We start from the raw sequence: 21,287 nt of genomic DNA, 5'->3' as shown, positions 1-21,287 counted from the left end.
AAGAGTTATATCTGCCAATTGCAGGTCTTTCTTTAGACCTGAAATGTTATCTAAATTATTAATTAGACATTAATTTACTTATCCAGACCATAATCTACTCCCGATGTCATCGTTAGTCTGTGACATTTAATGGATTAGAATCCGATCTGCTGCTCAACGCTTATTGATTATTCATCAAAAAGCCATGAGAAAAGCCATGAGATTGGACAGGAGTTTTCTCCGAGATTTCCTGTTTCCTGGGATAATAAGAAAGTTTATGAAGGAGTCTTTTCTCCCAAAGTTTGGGAACAGGCTTCGCCTTTGTAGCACCCCTCTCGCTTGACCAAAGAAATTATATAATTCATTGTATTTCTAAATAAACCTTAAATATTTAATGTTTGTTTTTATTGCAGTTTGAATCAAGTCTCGTATATTGGTTGGGAATATTCTACCGAAGAACAAAATTACCGATTTCTATTACATGTTTTGTATTTATTGTGACGTCATCAACACGTGGGGGCTAAGTTACTTTCATAAAGTCTTGATTGGATGAATGTGGCACTGTTAAAGTGGCGTCATCAAAGCCTACGGTATAACCACGTGATTTTCTTCAGGATAAATACATAGTGGACTTATTTTCATTCTGACAGGAATAGGCTAAAATCAATCAACATGGTGGACCCAGCCAAATATAGTTACAGAACGGGAATCGTTAATTCTTTCACACCATGGGATTACGTCATATTTGCCGCCATTTTGGTAATTTCGGCGGGAATTGGGTTTTATTTCGCGTTTAAAGACCGGAAGAAGAAGAATATTCATGAATTTTTACTAGCAGGGAGAAATATGAGTCCTTATCCTGTAGCGCTTTCCCTATTGGCTAGTTTCATGTCCGCCATTACTTTGCTTGGTACACCAGCTGAAATGTATAAGTAAGTACACAGATTTTAATATTTTTTATTCATTGGTAGATTAATTGTCGTATTTATTTTGTCGATATTGTTTTAAGCTATCCTACTATGTGTTGGTGGATTGGTTGTCGTATTTATTGTTTTGTCTATTGTTTGTTTAGCTATACTACTATGTATTGTTTTTAGCTATACTACTATGTATACTACTATGTATTGTTTTGTTTAGCTATACTACAATGTATTGGGTTTTTTTAGCTCTACTACTATGTATTGTTTGTTTTTTAGCTATCCTGCTATGTATTGGCGGATTGGTTGTCGTATTTATTGTTTGGCTATTGTTTTTTTTTTAGCTATACTACTATGTATTGGTTTTTTTTAGCTATACTACTATGTATTGGTGGATTGGGTTGTCGTATTTATTTGTGGTAGCAGCTGCAGCTCATATTTTTATACCAATATTTTATAGAATGCAAGTTACCAGTGCTTATGAGGTAAGTTTCGTTATTTTATCTCCGTCATGGTACGAATGTCCGAACGGTTAGCGTGGGCGCTGTATCAGTAGGTCTGTCATTGAGTTAACTGGCGTGGTTTCGTCTCCCCGGTTGTACGTGACAAGGAGTAGGAACGCCTGTCCAACCTCGTAGGGTTTCTCCGGGTACTCCGGTTTCCTCCCACTGCTATGTTATTCCCGAAATGAGAGAGAGAGAGAGAGAGAGAGAGAGAGAGAGAGAAAAGAGACATGGAGTTTAACGTCCACTCGACACAAACTAGGTCATTTCGCGACTAACACATGGTTCAATTTTATTTCAATAATTAGCAGTGGGAGGAAACCGGAGGACCCGGGGAAAACACAGGAAGTTGGACAGGCGGCACTACCCATTGTTACGTACAACTGGGGAATTATAAATGAGAGGTATTTATGAGTAAAACTATTAAGGTCCCCTGCTGTACTCTGATCAAAAACCACTTACTAACAAAAACGTCAAATACTGACGACGGAGTTATCCAGAGAATTACTTATCAAACTGGTTTTTAATCAGCAAACCGGACGTCAAAGCCGAACAAGTTACACTGACATTGTTATGGTAAATAAACTGCGCTTTTAGATAAATGAAATACGTAACAAGATAGATATAAGGTTTAAACAGGTGCGCGTGTGATTAATGACAGATTTATAACATATACTGACGTCATTAATCAATTAGGTAAAAGAAAGGGATGAAGTTTAAAAGATGGCCTCTCCATCCCCGGCTTTACCTGCCCCGTAGGCGTTCTCGTCGTTATGTAGAAAATGATTTGTTAATAACTGGAGGTTCTCGCGGCTAAATCAATTTGTTAAGGCCTGCTCATTATATGTCAAGGTCGTTGAGATGTAAATAAGGTTAGGGCACGTGATTGTTGGCGAGATTGTAGGTTAGGGTTAGGGTAAGCATTGCGGCTAGGTCCAGGGTTAGGGCCAGGGTTGGGATTAGCGGTAGCCCTATACACATCTCGTGACCTATGACGAAAAATTGAGCTGGCCTTATCATTTATCACAAACCACGTTCTCGCCGGTTTTCTTTTGTTAGACCGTCCGTCCTGCAATACCGTGAAGGAGAATACGACACGAGGTTAGAAAACCCGGTCACGTGACTTTAGCTTGGATAGTGCAGAAAAATAAGACGTTCATCTCCCTCTCTCTCTCTCTCTCTCTCTCCTCTCTCTCTCTCTCCCTCTCTCTCTCTCTCTTTCCCCCCTCTCTCTCTCTCCCCTCTCTCTCTCTCTCCCCTCTCTCTCTCTCTCCCCTCTCTCTCTCTCTCCCCCTCTCTCTCCCCCCCCTCTCTCTCTCTCTCTCTCTCCCTCTCTCTCTCTCTCTGAGCCATGTTATGTTACTAGTAGTATAATTGTTTTAAGTGTAAATATACACCGATCTAATCTTATATCAAATAAACTGACATCTATTCATCAGCATACAATGTTTACTGACAACAATTTTAATATCTACATGTATTGACACTGAGGCTTTGTGTTAATACACGCCCCATCATATAAACACAACGACCCTGTGTTAATACACGCCCCACTTGATGCAATATAATATACATAACATGTAAATACAACGCCGAGGGTTGGGATGGCCTAGTGGTCTAGAGAGTCTAGCTGGTCGATCATTTGTCTGAGATATCACCGTCGGTGGAAGCTGGCGTTAAACACTAAGAAGAAGAAGAAGAAGAATATCACCTCTGTGGAAGCGGACGTAAAATACAACTAACTCACACACAATACCACGCTGCACTTGTATGACACCTTAGCTTACGGCTATATAGCCCCCGGATCCATTCATTTATCTGATATGTACGTTTGTTTGTGATTTCTGCGTATTGTGTCTTGTCCGTACTTTTGTTTTGTGTAATTATGTATGGTGCAGTCCACTTGCGCTTACTATTAGTTTATTAAAACAGGGACAGGGTGGGTAGACTGGGGTTCCTGAGTATGTAACGCCCACATTGAAATATGGTCGCATATTGTCGCCCCGTCTGTCCGTCCGTCCGGCGTCCACAATTGCTTGTGTGCGCTCTAGAGGCTGAAGTTAATATTCGATTGACTTTATATTTATACACAGTGTTTAAGGTCGTGAGACGACGAGGCCTATTGATTTTCAGTGATTTCCGATAATAAGTGCCAGAGTTATGGCCCTTGATCACTTTGAAAAATCTCGTGGACGCGGATATTTTGCCCGGATGTTACGCCCCATATGATTTAATGTACTTTTTATACGCCCACTTTGAAATGTGGTCGTACATTGTCGTCGCCCTGTCTGTCCGTCGGTCCGTCTGTCTGTCCGTCGGTCCGGCGTCCACAATTGCTTGAGTACGCTCTAGAGTCTAAAGTTAATATCCGATTGACTTTAAATTTATGCACAGTGTTTAAGGTCATGATATTAAATGTTTCGTATTCTAAATGTTAGCATGGGACAGAACTAAAAGCCATACAATTTTTAATTATTTTTGGATAATTACTTAATGAGTTCTTACTCTTAATCAGATTTTAGTGTATTATAAATGTTTCATTACCGACAATAGAAAAAATTTGTGACAACTCTTATTGACTGCACGGACGACTTAGCTGCGTTGGGCGTATGTTTCGTTGTCTGGCAACCTATCTTTGTTAGTGCATTAACACCTTTGATTTCAAGGCCATTACCACGTAATCACCTTGATCCTGAAAGCAAATTTGGTAATTTACGTTTTGCTGTCTGGATTATCTCCTGGAATATTTATTGACAAACCCAAATCAAATCTCAAACCCTGAAGTGCTCTACATCTGTTGGTTGCCTTCTGCGCAGCTCGTGACCAGCACGTGATGTCAAGGTTGCCGTATGCATGGAACAAAAACAAAAACTAAAGAGCAGGCCAGGAAGCGCTGCCATGGAGTTAGAAAAGAGACATGTCAGTTTGTGGACAAATCTTCAACTTGAAGCACCATGTTTTCTGGGACCATCTGTTCTCTAAGATTTATTATAAAGAAAGGACACTTTCTTGTCAGTGAGAACGTTAGGACTTGAAATAACTCTTGACTTTACTTAAATTTCATGGCAACGATCTGGAATCAATAAATCTATTACAATAATGTTAAATCATATTGTATAAAAGCCGGACAGAATTACGATAGAAAAAACTTCCCGTACTTTAATTTAGTTCCTGTATTTAAAGATACATTCTGGGATATTCGATATCGAGTTGGTAGTTCCCACTATAAAAGTTAAAAACTAGATAATGCAAAGGCAATTTGCTGAAAATTCCATTCAAATTGATCCACTATGAACCGAGAACTAATGCGGTGGACACACTAGCCGAATGATTCGGCCGAGTCGACGTCGAAATTCGCCTAGTGTGTCCACTGTCATTCGGCCGAATTTCTTCGCCCGAATCAAACAGGTTTGATATATTCGGCCGAATTATATTCGCTTGGTGTGTCCGCTTTGCGGAAGCATTCGGCCGAATATAGAATTTATTAGCCAATCACCACTCATATCGAGAAGTCACGTGGTAGATTGAAGACATAGACGCCGCCATTTTTAATCATGTGACGTGAAAGGTGATGCAATCGACAGGTTGAATCGGGCGAAGCATTCGGCTAGTGTGTCCACCCTTTCGGCCGAATAAAATTCGGCACCGATTGATTCGGCCGAACGATTCGGCCGATCGATTCGGCTAATGTGTCCACTGCTCTTGCGGTTGAAATTTCCGCCTAGCCTCGATCATCATTACTAAAGTCAGTACGATAAACAGCAAAGTCTCGATTATCCATTTAATTGTTAAATCGTGAAGGAAAGTTATGCAGTAAATCGGCTCATAATCCAGTAAAGATCGCAGGCTAGCATAACCATCTAGAGTTGATTATGGTCTGGATAGGGTAATTAATGTCTAATTAATAAATAAATAAATAAATAAATAAATAAAGACCTGCAATAGATAAATATAGCTCTTGCATAATGTATGTTTGATAAGCTAATCATATATTTAGAACCTAAATGATATCATACTCAACAGAATAGAGAAGGGGGCGGGGGTGACGTCCACTCAACACAAACTTGATCATTTCGGGATTAACCCATGGCTCAATTTAATTTCAATAATTCGCTTGCCCGTAGGGGTCTTTAGCAGTGGGAAAACCGACGAGGTTGGACAGGCAACCATAGTCCTTGTCAAGTACAAACTGGGAATCCAAACCACGCCACTTGACTTAGTGATAGACCTTATGATTTAACGCACACTCTTGTTCTTCGTTACGTACAATGAAATTGGGTTTAACGTCCTAGTTTTCTGCTCCGACTGGGCTAATAAAGACGGATATACGCCATACTACAGTGCGCTATGTACGAAATCTTACCCGGACAGCGGGTCATGGACTACTCTTATATCGAATTCCAACTGTCGGGGGTTCTTTTGCAATGACGTCAATCTGTACACCGGACGTCGGTTTTTCGTCTCATCCGAACCACTAGTACCACTGACAAAGAGAAACCACGCTGCATTATTTATAAAGCTAATCATTGTCGATTAGTTTATACGCCATACTCCATATAGAGTAGCACTTTAATAGTTTCGTATAAAAGCAAGACATAATTAATACACAAATGTATTCATGACTCAAGATGTTTATTTACTTTCTTCAGTTCAATTTCTTTATCTAATAATTGGTAACTTTAGTTTTTATTCACAACTTGCTTTCGATATTATACTCTACAGAATAGAAAGCGGCTCTTTAATCGCTTCGGGTGTAGTTTCCTCTTGTCAGGGGCGCAGGGCGGAGGACCAGACAAGGACAGCTGTCTAGTCGTTCGTATAGGACGAAAAACCGAGGTCCAATGTACACATTGGCGTGTACGTAAACGACCCCTTGGCAGTTGGAATTAGATATAAGAGTAGACCGTAGCGCCGCTGTCCGGGCAAAATTTCCCTCATAGCACACTGCATGGCGTATGCCCGTCTTCATTCGCACAGTCGGAGCATAACAGTAGGACGTTAAACCCAAATTTCATTTCTCTGTTAATCGCCCCCATATAAAAACTTCCAATACAAAAACAAATTGCTGACTCAATCCAAGTTCTTATGCAATGTCTTTATTTAAAAATTAAAAGTTAATCATAAAACGGAAAGCTAAATGAATAGTCAAAAAGTTGGGAGAGGGGTGGGTTGGATTCCGAAGGTTAGCGCGTGTGCGTTGTATCATAAGGTCTATCATTGAGTCAACTGGCGTCGTTTCGATTCCCCGGTTGACGTGACAAAGAGTAAGGTCGCCTGTCCAACCTCGTGAGTTTTCGCCGCCCCCCCCCCCGTTCAAGACCCCTATGCGCAGGCGAATTATTCAAATAAAATTGAATCGTATGTTAGTCCCAAAATGAGCTAGTTTGTGTCGAGTGGACGTTTAACCTCATTTCTCTGCAAGTATAAACTACAATTGACCTTAGAGTTATCTCTAAAACAAAATGACCAAGAAAAGAAAACACCCGACTCTGCCCTGACTATAACCTAGACCAATGTCAACATGTTACTCGAATAGTTTAAGTAACCCCGTTTTTAAAACAAATATTGGTATGAAGTAGGTATATATGTCGAACGTGATCGGACATTATTTCTGTTAATGTGATACTCTAGATCGCATACAGTAGAACGTGTGAACAATATAATATCAAAATAGAGATATAAATAGGATACAGACCACTGACGATTATAATACCGGCTTGACGTTCCTTCCGAATGACTATATGTTGTCCTTACTATTAATCCCCATGCCACCGATTGACATACTTAGTTCATATACTTGTTTAATTTCTAAAGAACGGAGAGAATTACTCTTAAAAAAAAATCTTGTGGACGGTTTGGAGGCTAAAGTTAATATCAATTTGACTTTAAATTGATACACAGTGTTTAAGGTCACGAGACGAAGAATCCTATTGATTCTCAGCGATTTCCAATGATTATGGCAATTGATATTAAATATTTTGTATGATAAATGTTAGAATAGGGCAGAACTAGAAGCCAAATAGGTTACTCGTAATCAAATTTTAGTGTGTTGTAAATGTTTTCATTTCTGACATGCAGGACGGAGGGGCTGACAAGGAAAGCTGTCTAGTCGTTCGGATGGGACGAAAAACCGAGGTCCCGTGTACACATTGGCGTGCACGTAAAAGATCCCTTGGCAGTTGGAATTCGATATAAGAGTAGGCCGTAGTGCCGCTGTCCGGGCAAAATTTCCCTCATTGCACACTGTATGGCGTATGCCCGTCTTCATTAGCCCAGTTCGGAGCAAAACAGTAGGACGTTAAACCCCATTTCATTTCATTTCATTTTCATTTCTGACAAATGAAAAGATATGCGACAACCCCTGTTGACCCCCAGGACGACTTAGCTGCTGTGGGCGTATGTTTAGTGTTTTTGTTCTTGGGGGTTCTAATTTGGGGCGTCGTCTAATTGCTCAAATTGCCTTACAGTGGGCCTTAGTTGTATTTCCCATGCTATGATAAGAAATTGAATTAAAATTGTTTTTGTGAATGATGGATGGTATGTTAAAATTATGGCAATTTTATCACTATTCCAAATCTATCTCTATGTCGCAATAGATCTAACAATGTTGCCGTAATTAATGTTTGATAATGTCGTGATTTTAATTTAGGAGAGGGTGGCGGCTGTCCTAAGTTAAAACTGATTTTAGTTAAAATTGCCAATAAAATGGTTTTGTGAAACGCATCTATCTTATGTTAGGACTAAATTTTAGTTTAAAACAATTTTAAGGAGATTAAAGTTTTTTGTGCAACAGGGTCCAGTCGGGTAATTAAAGCGTTTTCAGAGTTAATAGAACGTAACACCTACGTCATAGGTTTGTTGACCTTGAACTTTGTTAAACCTGAATAAAGTTATGACAGTGTTTAAATCACACGAACTCTGATGTCGGGTACCTATCGTTAAACTTTCCAATTTAAGATGTCTTGTAAGGGGATTATCCGTCTTATCAACATTCCATTGTGTTGGTGTCCAGCTATTTATACAATTGTAACAACGGCTGGTTCGGGGATCACGTGGCTAAGTGGGTAAGACGAAGTCCCGTGTACACATTGGCGTGCACGTAAAAGATCCCTTAGCAGTTGGAATTCGATATAAGAGTAGGCCGTAGCGCCGCTGCCCGGGCAACATTTCCCCCATAGCACACTGTATGGCGTATGCCCGTCTTCATTAGCCCAGGTTAGGAGCAGAACAGTAGGACGTTAAACCCCATTTCATTTCATTTCATTTCATTTCACAACGGTTGGTTCGTAACAAAGAGTTGAAAAAAGAAGTGACAGCAAATTTCTTTTATGAATAGGAGGTTTCGAATCTTACATCATAACTGCTCGCCATTGCGGGGGAAGGAGGGGGGCGAATGGTTTGCGTGTATGCGTTGTATCATAAGGTCTATCATTGAGTCAAACCAGGTCATTTCGGGACTAACATATGGTTCAATTTCATTTCAATAATTCGTGGGGGTCTCTAGCAGTGGGAGGAAACCGGAGGACCTAGAGAAAATCCAGTTATTTTACGGCCTATCCGAACGACTGGACATGTTGGCAAGGAGAAGTCTGGCAAATGAAGAGGGGCTCTCTAGGTCAATATTGAGTTGGAATCTGTTTAGTATTCACCGACCTAGTAAGTGAGGTTTATTTATCTTGTGGTCAGTGTGTTATTTACCAGGTAAAACGTGTGTATTTATATATACAAGGGGTTTATATTGTGTTTACCGTACACTCATCAGGTGACTTTAGGTTGATCTTCAACACTTTGAAGTGGAAAAATTAGATGAAATGAAATGGGGTTTAAAGTCCTACTGTTCTGCTCCAACTGGGCTAATGAAGACGGGCATACGCCATACAGTGTGCTATGAGGGAAATTTTTCCCGGGCAGGGGCACTATGGCCTACTCTTTTGCGAATTCCAACTGCCAGGGGATCTTTTGCATGCACGCCAATGTATACACTGTTTTTTGTCCGATCCGAGCGACTGGACAGCTGTTCTTGTCAGACCCTCCGTTCTGCACCAGTGACAAGGGGAAACCACGTCGGAAAATCCCGATGAACTTTCTCGGCCAATGCAGGGATCGAACATGTGAGTGACGCGATCTTCAGGCTAGTGAGCCAGAGTCTTACCCACTTAGCCACAGTGCCTCCACCCTTGAAGTGGTCATACGAGTGATCTCCGGAGAGAGTTATACATTGGCAGAGTCTAAAGCTGCAGTAATAACCAAAAAGCTAACTTTTACTGCTATTCAGAATCGTCAACAATAGATTTTTTTCGGCTGTAATAGTTAATAGATGTGTAGAGAATTGCACGTGTGATGGCTATTTATAGTCTCATAGCCTCTAGTGCTGAGTATTATCATACTGCGTGGTTAAACAGAAATCACTTCGAGACTGAAACGTGCACTTTCGCCGTGTCGAGTCCAACTTTCTGTAGACAAAAATTTTACTCACGGATCTTTATCAACAATACCTGTTACTGTGCATGGTGGATGAACAACCGGGTTACGACGACATGCAGTCTATTTGTTGTTGAGTTCATCATGTAGTGTAGATTACTATCTATTCAAAATCCCTTTGAATCCTTCATTTTATTTTGTTGAATTTACATACGAAAAATGAGAAGCAGAGGTTTAACATTCATAATAAAACAACTTTATGGATTTATTACTTCTTAAAGAGCTAAATCTACCTAATGCAAGGGGTTGGATGGCCGAATTGTAAGCAAGTGCGTGCTGTATCACAAGATCTGTGATTGAGTCAACTGGCGTCGTTTCGATTCCCAATTGTACGTGACAAGGAGTAGGGTCGCCTGTCCAACCTCATGGGTTTTCTCCAGGTCCTCCGGTTTCCTCCGACTGCTAAAGACTCCTACGCGCAAGCGAATTATGGAAATAAAATTGAACCATGAGTTAGTCCCGAAATGACCTAGTTTGTGTGGAGTGGACGTTAAACCTCTCTCTCTCTCTCTCTCTCTCTCTCTCTCTCTCTCTCTTCTCTCTCTCTCTTTCTCTCTTTTATTGACCGAGAAACCCACCCAACAAAATAAGCCGTGGAAATTTGTCAGCGAGATAAATATCAGCTGCTTTGAATCAGTATACGGATTAACCCCATCTTCAATAAAAAGAGAATATTTCACTATAATAGTATGAACATGCTGTATGCATGATAACGTATTGGGATGGGTTTTTTTCTATTGGGGGTTTTATTTTTGTAAGTTTGTATACAGCGCAGTATTTGTACTTTTTTTAAAAATAATTTGCTTGTATTTTCTATGTCTTGCTTGTTTGTGCGTTTTTCTCGGTCAATAATCTATTATTTAGTTTCGAGCTCATAAATATGCATTACAGTGTAAGAACTGATGTCATTGAAAGGTCTTTTTATCACTTTTAACAATAACACCCGCTTACTGCACTATTACGCAAAATATTTTTACTTAGACATTAACTTTAAAATCACATGCCAAGACCATAATCCAGCGGAAATTTAAACTTCTTCAATAAAAGTATAAAAAAAACCTTATTGGATTATACAGATTGCCTTTTCATTATCAACGACAGTACACAAAGAACGCACAAACTTTTCCCATATGAAATTCCCTTTCAATAAAAAATAAAAAAAATAAAAAAAGGTACTGCATTATACAGATTTGTATAAATGTGCAACACGCGTGACATGATTTGAATTTGACACCGTCTATATTCAGTTATTGTTCGATTTTTATGATGGCGACATCTTACGTAATTAATAGTGCACGTTGTCGAATTAAGGGGTCGGAGACCTGTTCAACTAGGTTTCTGTATTTTGACAGAAAGTGAACCCCGGTTATAGAACTTAGTTTCGGATGTATATGGTTTTACAACAGTTGTAGGCGCTGTGCATGGTTTTAAAACAGTTGCCTACGTTGTACATATTTTTAAAACAGTTGCATACGATGTACCTGGTTTTAAACCAGTTGCATACGTTGTACATATTTTTAAAACAGTTGCATACGATGTACTTGGTTTTAAAACAGTTGCATACGATGTACCTGGTTTTAAAACAGTTGCATACGATGTATCTGGTTTTCAAACGGTTGCATACGATTTACCTGGTTTTGAAACAGTTGCATAAGATGTACATGGGTTTAGAACAACTCTGTACGGATGTACATGAATATGGTGGTTTTAAAACAGCTGTATAGACGGTACATATGTTATACAATTATAGGCGATGTACATGGTGTTAAAGCAGTTGCATACGATGTACGTGGGTTTAAAACAGTAGCATACGATGTGCATGGGTTTTAAAACAATTGTATACGATATATCGTTGCATACAATGTACATGGGTTTTGGAACATATGTATGCGATATACATGGATATGATGGTTTTAAAACAGCTGTATTGTATACCATATTGTAGACGATGTACATGATTTTAAAATAATTGTATAAGATATGCATTGTTTTAAAACAGCTGTAGACATGATGACGTTATATTTGAACCAATACAGACCGGTATGCAGCCAAACCAACTGATATATAAAATTCAGTACAATAAAGTCGACAATTTTATTTATGACACAGACAGTTCAAATTTAATTAGTTTTATTATGTACGTGGTTGTTATTGTACTGATTTTATTAACGCAATATAAATTCATTGTATTCGGTTATTAAAATATCCTTAAAACTCGTTCCCTTCAACATTTTGGTGAGCTTTTTTTAATAACGTTGTGTAAATATTATATCTTGCTGTAGGGGTTCGTTTATCATATTTATTCATTTTATTTTATGTAACATACCTTTACCAATGAAAAAAGAAATGAAATGGTATTTAACGTCCTACTGTTCTGCACCGACTGGGCTAATAATGGCGAAGATTTGCGGTCGGAGAAATATGTGTTTCTGTTAGATTCTTCAAGCAAAATAACCACACCTTGAAATTATAGAAATAAAGTGATTAGACGTATGTCCGTAATCGGGTTCACGAGATTTAAAATACACGAAGAGAAAAAAAGCTATTTAAACGATGTTTATGTAGGCATGTGTCGTCATCACCTGTTAATATTAAAACTGTGTTAAAGAGAACACCAGATAAATGTAATAGGGTTTAACGTCCTACTGTTCTGCTCCACAGAGAGAGAGGGAGAGAGAGAGAGAGAGAGAGAGATGAGAAATGTTTTTTAACGTCCACTCGACACAAACTAGGTCATTTCAGGATTAACATATGGTTTAATTTTATTTTAATAATTTGCTTGCGCGTACGGATCTTTCGCAGTTGGAGGAAACTGGAGGGCCCGGAGAAAACCCACGAGGTTAGACAGCCGAGCCTATGTACAACCGAGGAATCGAAACCACGCCAGTGGACTCAATGACAGATCTTATGATACATCGTGCACCCGCTAACCATTCGGCAATCCACCCTGTGGACTGGAATACGCCACGCAGTGTGCTATGCCTGGACTGCAGCGCTACGGCTCACAGTAAATTTATATCGAATTGCACACGTCAATAGAGATATTCTGTACTTAAAGATACCTTTTGGGAGATTAGATAAAGAGCTGGCAGTTCTCACTATAATAGTTAAAAACTAGGCAATGTTAAGGGAATTTGCTGAAAATTTCAGTCAAATTGATCCGCTCTGAACCGAGAATTTAGCGATTGAATTTTAGACTTATCTTCGATCATTATTACTAATGACGGTACGATAAAAACAAAGTCTCGATTATCCAATTTTTTCTTATTTAAGCATCAATGGCCTTTGAAATGAAATAAAATGAAATGGAGTTTAACGTCCTACTGTTCTGCTCCTAACCTGGGCTAACGAAGACGGGCATACGCCATACAGTGTGCTATGAGGGAAATTTTGCCAGGGCAGCGGCACTACGGCCTACTCTTATATCGAATTCCAACTGCCAAGGGATCTTTTACGTGCACGCCAATGTGTACACGGGACCTCGGTTTTTCGTCCCATCCGAACGACTAGACAGCTTTCCAATGGCCTTTGAGCAGCAGATCGGATTCCAATCCAGTAAATATTGCAGACTAACGATGACAACGAGAGTTGATTTTGGTCTGGATAAGTTAATTAATGTCTAATTAATAATTTAGATAACATTTCAGGCCTAAAGAAAGATCTGCAATAGACAGATTTAGCTCTTGCAGAATGTATGTTTAAAATAGATATAAATATAATATCCAAAAATTGAAATTGAAACGCTTTGGGTTTCGATATTAAAGATATATTATGTAAGATTTAGAAAAAGAGCTGACAGGTCTCGGTATAATGGTTCAAAAATAGATAATGAAAAAGGAATATATTGAAAATGTCAGTCAAATTACTTTATTCTGAGCGAAGTTATGAATATTTGAAGTTTTGACCAGAATAGCTTATTCTCGATTGTAAACGACGTCTGGATTTTCCTTTTCATCGTGCGCGTTGTATCATAATGTCTGTCATTGAGTCAACTGGTGTGGTTTCAATTCCCCGGTTGTACATGACAAGGCGTAGGGTCGCCTATCCAATCACGTGGATTTTCTCCGGGTCCTCCGGTTTCCTCCCACTGCTAAAGACCCCTACTCGCAAGCGAATTATTGAATTAAAATTGAACTATGCGTTAGTCCCGAAATGACCTAGTTTTGTCGAGTGGACGTTAAACCTCTCCCTCTCTCTCTCTCTCTCTCTCTCTCCCTCTCTCTGCTTAATGCAGATCTTACGTTATCTTCCGTTTGGCCTCAAATGTTATATAAATCATTACTTAGACATTACATTTAATCACATGCCACATAACCCCGCGGATTTTTAAACTTCTTCAATATAAAGGTAGCTTTCAGTAAAAGTATAAAAAAAAACGTATTGGATTATACAGATTGCCTTTTCATTATCGATGACAGATCACGAAGAACGCGCAAACTTTTCCCATATGAAAGTCCCTTTCAATAAAAAAAAAAAAAAAACTATTGCATTATGCAGATTAGTATAAATGTGCAACACGCGTGACATGATTTGACACCGTCTATATTCAGTTATTGTTCGATTTTTATGTTGGCGACATTTTATGTAATTAATAGTGCACATTGTCGAATAAATAGGTCGGGTACGTCTTTATATAACTAGGTCGACTCAATGACAGACTTTATGGTACAGCGCGCACGTGCTAACCATTCAGCCACCCAACCCCCGAATCAGTATACGGATTAACCCTATCTTCAATAAAAAGAGAATATTTCACTATAATAGTATGAATATGCTGTATGCATGATAACGTTTGGGATGAGTTTTTTGGGTTTTTCCTGTTGGGGGTTTTATTTTTGTAAGTTTGTATACAGTGCAATATTTGTATTTTTTGGGGAATAATTTTCTTGTATTTTCCATGTCTTGTTTGTTTGTGCGTTTTTCTAGGTCAATAATCTATTTAGCTTCGAGCTCATAAATATCCATTTGGGTTTTTTCTGTTGGGGTTTTTATTTTTGTAAGTTTGTATACAGCGCAGTATTTGTATTTTTTGGGGGAATAATTTTCTTGTATTTTCTATGTCTTGCTTGTTTGTGTGTTTTTCTCGGTCAATAATCTATTTAGCTTCGAGCTCATAAATATGCATTTGGTTTTTTTCTGTTGGGGGTTTTATTTTTGTAAGTTTGTATACAGCGCAGTATTTGTATTTTTCACAGGCACTTGAAGGGATTAAAATAAAACTTCTTACTACTGCTTGACTATATACTATAGTATATAAAAGGTACTTCAGACGCCATCTTTGTTTACACGTCTTCAAGACATTTCTTCTGCTATCACCTCACAATACTCACTAGTTCTAACACTTCCCGTCGTTTTAATTGCCAACGAGACCTTATTTGATCATTATTCAGCTTCTGATGTAATTAAATTGGTCATTTCACGGCGTTATTAATTACAAATCAAACTTGAAGCGCTATCACTTTCCGAAATGTAACTCGAACAGCCCGGAAATAAGTTGTGTTTGTAGCAGTCTGTATCACCCAGTCACTCATAAACCTATCCGTTACTCGAAAGTTTCCTAGGAACTGGGTGATCCAGACTGCACCTGCGGCCTCGCTTCGTAGGCTCGATCATTTACCGACCAAATTTCGAGTAACGGATAGGTTTATGAGGGACTGGGTGATACAGACTGCTACAAACACAACTTATTTCCGGGCTGTTGAAGACGAATTTCGGCAAGTGACAGCGCTTCACGTTTGATTTGTAATTAATAAAGCTGTTAAATGGCCAATTTAATTACATCGGAAGCTGAATAATGATCAAATAAGGTCTCGTTGGCAATAAAAACGACGGGTAGTGTTAGAACTAGTGAGTATTGTGAGATGTTAGCAGACGTAATGCCTTGAAGACGTGAAAACAAAGATGGCGGCTGAAATACCTTCTTATATACTATAATATATAGTCAAGCAGTAGTACGAAGTTTTATTTTAATCCCTTCAAGTGCCTGTGGTATTTTTTTGGGGGAATAATTTTCTTGTATTTTCTATGTCTTGCTTGTTTGTGCGTTTTTTTCGGTCAATAATCTATTATTTAGCTTCGAGCTCATAAATATACATTGCAGTATAGGAATTGATATCATTGAAAGGTCCTTTTATCACTTTTAACAATAACACCCGCTTACTGCACTATTACGCAAAGCTAGGATTTAAAAGCCTTTTGACTTAAAATGTAATGTACCGTGCCGTAAAAGATACTTTCCAGTGTGGTTTTCCCCTTGTCAGTGGTGCAGAACGGAGGGCCTGACAAGGGCAGTCGTCTAGTCGTTCGGATGGGACGAAAAACCGACGACCCGTTCACGTAAAAGATCCCTTGGTAGTTGGAATTCGATATAAGAGTAGGCCATAGTGTCGTTGTCCGGGCAAAATTTCCCTAATTGCACACTTAAAGATACATTATGGGAGATAAGATAAAGAGATGGCAGTTCTCGCTATAATAGTTAAAAACTAGATAGTGTAAAGGTAATTTGCTGAAAATTTCAGTCAAATTGATCCACTATGAGCCGAGAAAGAAGCGGGTGAAATTTTTGCATAGTCTCGGTCATCATTACTAAAATCATTAATATAAACAGCATAGTCTCGATTATCCACTTTTTTTTTATTTTTTAATTATCAATGGCCGTTAGCGGCATATATGAATCTAATCCAGCCAGCATCGAAGGCTAGCCTTGACATCGAGAGTTTATTATGGTCTGGATAAGTTATTTAAAGTCTAATTGATAATTTAGATAACATTTCAGGCCTAAAAAAAGACTTGTAATAAGCAGATTTTGCTCTTGCATAATGCATGTTTAACTGTATGGCGTATGCCCGTCTTCATTCGCCAGTATAGGAGCAGCCACAATAGAACGTTAAACCCCATTTTATTTCATTTCATTTAAAAGATACCCTTTTGTATGAATATTTTCTGTACTGTGCTTTTAAAGATACCTGTCTGATTTTATGATATGATCATGCATTACAGTATAAGAATTGATATCGAATTACCTTTTCGTCAATTTTAACAATAACACCCCGATAGTTGCACTATTACGTAAAGGTAGAATTTAAAAGCCTTTTTAACCCTTTTTGTGTTAAAATGTTGTGTACCGTGCTTTACAAGATACCCTTTTGTATGAAAATATTCTGTATCGTGTCTTAAAAAATATCCGTCTGATTTATATGGTAATAAAGTATTGAAGTGGTTTTTTTTTAGTTCTATTCAGTTAAATGTCTAAGGATGGAGTGTTTAGTCAGAGAGGCAGGGAGAGAGAGAGAGAGAGGGGGGGGGGAGGGGAGAGGGGAAATGGGGTTTAACGTCCACTTGACATTTTGCAATTTCTTGGCGTACTTGGTGGCTCACTAACTGGTCGGTCCTGGGTTCGATCCTGTGTAGCTTACTAACTGGCCGGTCCTGGGTTCGATCCTGTGTAGCTTACTAACTGGCCGGTCCTGGGTTCGATCCTGTGTAGCTTACTAACTGGCCGGTCCTGGGTTCGATCCTGTGTAGCTTACTAACTGGCCGGTCCTGGGTTCGATCCTGTGTAGCTTACTAACTGGCCAGTCCTGGGTTCGATCCTGTGTAGCTTACTAACTGGCCGGTCCTGGGTTCGATCCTGTGTAGCTTACTAACTGGCCGGTCCTGGGTTCGATCCTGTGTAGCTTACTAAATGACCGGTCCTGGGTTCGATCCTGTGTAGCTTACTAACTGGCCGGTCCTGGGTTCGATCCTGTGTAGCTTACTAAATGACCGGTCCTTGGTTCGATCCTGTGTAGCTTACTAAATGACCGGTCCTGGGTTCGATCCTGTGTAGCTTACTAACTGGCCGGTCCTGGGTTCGATCCTGTGTAGTTTACTAAATGACCGGTCCTGGGTTCGATCCTGTGTAGCTTACTAACTGGCCGGTCCTGGGTTCGATCCTGTGTAGCTTACTAAATGACCGGTCCTTGGTTCGATCCTGTGTAGCTTACTAACTGGCCGGTCCTGGGTTCGATCCTGGTTGATTTATTTACCGACCGGTCCTTGGTTCGATCCTGGGTGGTTTACTAACCGGTCGGTCCTGGGTTCGATCCTGGTTGGCTTACTAACCGGGCGGTCTTGGGTTTGATCCAGCGTGGTTTACTAACAATCCTGGGTTCGATCCTGGGTGGTTAGCTAATCGGGCGGTCCTGGGTGGTTTATTTACCGGTCGGTCCTGGGTTCAATCCTATGTGATTTACTTACCGACCGGTCCTGGGTTCGATCCTGGGCATGGGTGGTTTATTTACCGTCGGATCCTTGGTTCGATCCTGTTGGCTTACTTATACTTATGTTAGGTATTTTGTACTACTATATCCAATTTTTTCATCGTGATTTCCCCTTGTGGTGAGTGGTGCAACACGATGAACCTGTCAAGCTACAGTGTTTAGTCGTTCGGACGAGGCAAAATATAATAGAACCCCGTGATATTTGGAATTTGTGGAAGAGTATGAAGAACTCTGCTGTCGGGGCTATATTGCCCTCATAGCACCCAGTCTTCATTAGCCTAGTCATCATTAGCCCAGTCTTTATTAGCCCAGTCATCATTAGCCCAGTCTTTATTAGCCTAGTCATCATTAGCCCAGTCTTCATTTACCTAGTCTACATTAGGCCATTCTTCATTAGCCAAGCCTTCATTAGCCCAGTCTTTATTAACCCAGTCATCATTAGCCCAGTCTTCATTTACCTAGTCTACATTAGGCCATTCTTCATTAGCCAAGCCTTCATTAGCCCAGTCTTTATTAACCCAGTCATCATTAGCCCAGTCTTTATTAGCCTAGTCATCATTAGCCCAGTCTTCATTTACCTAGTCTACATTAGGCCATTCTTCATTAGCCAAGCCTAGTCATCATTAGCCCAGTCTTCATTTACCTAGTCTACATTAGGCCATTCTTCATTAGCCAAGCCTTCATTAGCCCAGTCTTTTTTAACCCAGTCATCATTAGCCCAGTCTTTATTAGCCTAGTCATCATTAGCCCAGTCTTCATTTACCTAGTCTACATTAGGCCATTCTTCATTAGCCAAGCCTTCATTAGCCCAGTCTTTATTAACCCAGTCATCATTAGCCCAGTCTTTATTAACCCAGTCATCATTAGCCCAGTCTTTATTAGCCTAGTCATCATTAGCCCAGTCTTCATTTACCTAGTCTACATTAGGCCATTCTTCATTAGCCAAGCCTTCATTAGCCCAGTCTTTATTAACCCAGTCATCATTAGCCCAGTCTTTATTAGCCTAGTCATCATTAGCCCAGTCTTCATTTACCTAGTCTACATTAGGCCATTCTTCATTAGCCAAGCCTTCATTAGCCCAGTCTTTATTAACCCAGTCATCATTAGCCCAGTCTTTATTAGCCTAGTCATCATTAGCCCAGTCTTCATTTACCTAGTCTACATTAGGCCATTCTTCATTAGCCAAGCCTTCATTAGCCCAGTCTTTACTAACCCAGTCATCATTAGCCCAGTCTTCATTTACCTAGTCTACATTAGGCCATTCGTCATTAGCCCAGTCTTCATTAGCCCAGTCTTCATTTACCCAGTCTACATTAGCCCAGTCTTCATTTACCCAGGCGGTGCAAAAAGTGATACGTTAAACCCCTTTTCATGTCATATTTCTTGGACATTATTTAGGATGGAATGAATATTTTCGCTTTTGTGACAGAACGTCCCGATCTCTAAACGTATATGTTTAAAGAACCCTTTAACACTTAGCCTGGATTTATTATAATTTGGGACAATGAAACAATACGCCAACTATAAGAGCTGCAGAATGACCTTGACGAACCCCGAGATATTTTATTAATGATCAATCCGTACAATACCGTAAACAGATCATTGTTATCCTACTAAAAATATTTAAACACCAGCTGATCTGGTGTCATGACCTTTAACCTTTGACCCCAACTGATCTCGTTTATGCATACCGGTCTAGTCATTATTAAAATGACAAAAGAATAAATTACTCATTAATCAAAAGATGAGTTTTTTACTCTTTTCATCAAAAGAGAATTCAATCTTGCAATTTTCACGGAGGTAGAGAAGGAACATGTGTCGTGTGGGTCTGTTTTGGTTTATTTTCGTTGAGGGGATGATAATTTAATGTGACATCGGAATCCATTAAAACATGATTTGAGAGAGAGAGAGAGAGGGACAGGGAGAGAGAGACTAACACATGGTTCACCCGGCGAAGACCCACGAGGTTGGACAAGCGAGTCTACTCCTTGCCACATACAAGCGGACATTCGAAACCACACCACTTAACTGAATGACAATTTAAACACCATTTCATTTCATGATACTGACCATGCAAGACCAAGGACAGTGAGGTGTCCAGGCCTGACGAGGGGGAGGGGGCGATGCAGTCGGTGCGCCGTCCCAGGGCCCCTAAGAGTACATGTAACTGGCGTCATTAAAGGAGATTAAATGGATTGGGTTTTTTAAAGGCTTAAACTATTCATAGCGGGATAGAGATATATGGTCGTCAATATACGAGTCAAATAAAGTTCAACTTGCATATAGAAAACTATCACACTGTTTTTATTCAAGATATCTAACTCACCGTACATACATTTAGAGGCGTGGTGGTTGGATAGCTGAATGGTTAGCGTGCGCGCTCTGTATCATAAAGTCTGTCATTTAGTCGGCTGGCGTGGTTTCGAATCTGGTCGCCTGTCCAACCTCGTGGGTTTTCTCCGGGTCCTCAGGTTTCCTCCCACTGCTAAAGACCCCTATGCGCAAGCGAATTATTGAAATAAAATTAAACCATATGTTAGTCCCGAAATGACCTAGTTTGTGTCGAGTGAACGTTAAAACCATCTCTATCTCTCTCTCTCTCTCTCTCTCTCTCTCTCATTTAGAGGCCTGTCGTCACTCGTGTATTTAAAAGTATATGCTATTTCATTAAAGATAACGACATACAGGTGATAATGTCTTATTCATCAATTGGAAGCAGACCAACGCGTCGAATACTAAAAAAATATGTATGATGGGTTTATAATGTATGGAAGACCAAACAGCTCTTTATTTAGCGTTCTTAATTCTTATTTCTTCATTTGTCATTTCGATATGTGTACAGTAAAATTAGCAGTTGTATCCTAAAATTAACATTGGTTTCCTAAAATCAATATGTGTTTTATAATTCAAACATTTGTCATATCAGACTGGTATATTATATTTGTATTTAATTCGGGGGATCACGCGGCTCAGTGGATAAGACACTGGCTCGCTAGCCTGGAGGTCGGGTGTTCGACCCCTGCATTGGACGAGAAAGTTCATCCAGATTTTCCGGCGTGGTTTCCCCTTGTCAGTGATGCATGACGGAGGGCTTGACAAGGACAGCTGTCTAGTCGTTCGGATGGGACGAAAAACCGAGGTCTCGT

At 39.7% G+C, this 21,287-nt stretch overlaps 1 protein-coding gene across 1 annotated transcript in view; it reads left to right on the top strand.

Moving 5' to 3' along the window:
- Nucleotides 1–21,287, top strand: part of LOC126812223 (sodium-coupled monocarboxylate transporter 2) — a 51,520-nt gene that overhangs the window by 4,477 nt on the left and 25,756 nt on the right. Inside the window, exons 2-3 of the mRNA XM_050538502.2 lie at nt 393–911; nt 1,270–1,381. Of these exons, the coding sequence (XP_050394459.1) occupies nt 652–911; nt 1,270–1,381 (372 nt within the window). The 5' untranslated portion in view covers nt 393–651. The remainder of the gene's footprint in view (nt 1–392; nt 912–1,269; nt 1,382–21,287) is intronic.

This window comes from Patella vulgata, chromosome 2, assembly GCF_932274485.2.
Source record: "Patella vulgata chromosome 2, xgPatVulg1.2, whole genome shotgun sequence".
Taxonomy (NCBI): Eukaryota; Metazoa; Mollusca; class Gastropoda; family Patellidae; genus Patella; species Patella vulgata.
The sequence above is the reverse complement of the archived record's forward strand: the minus strand, read 5'-3'. Positions and strand labels throughout refer to the sequence as shown.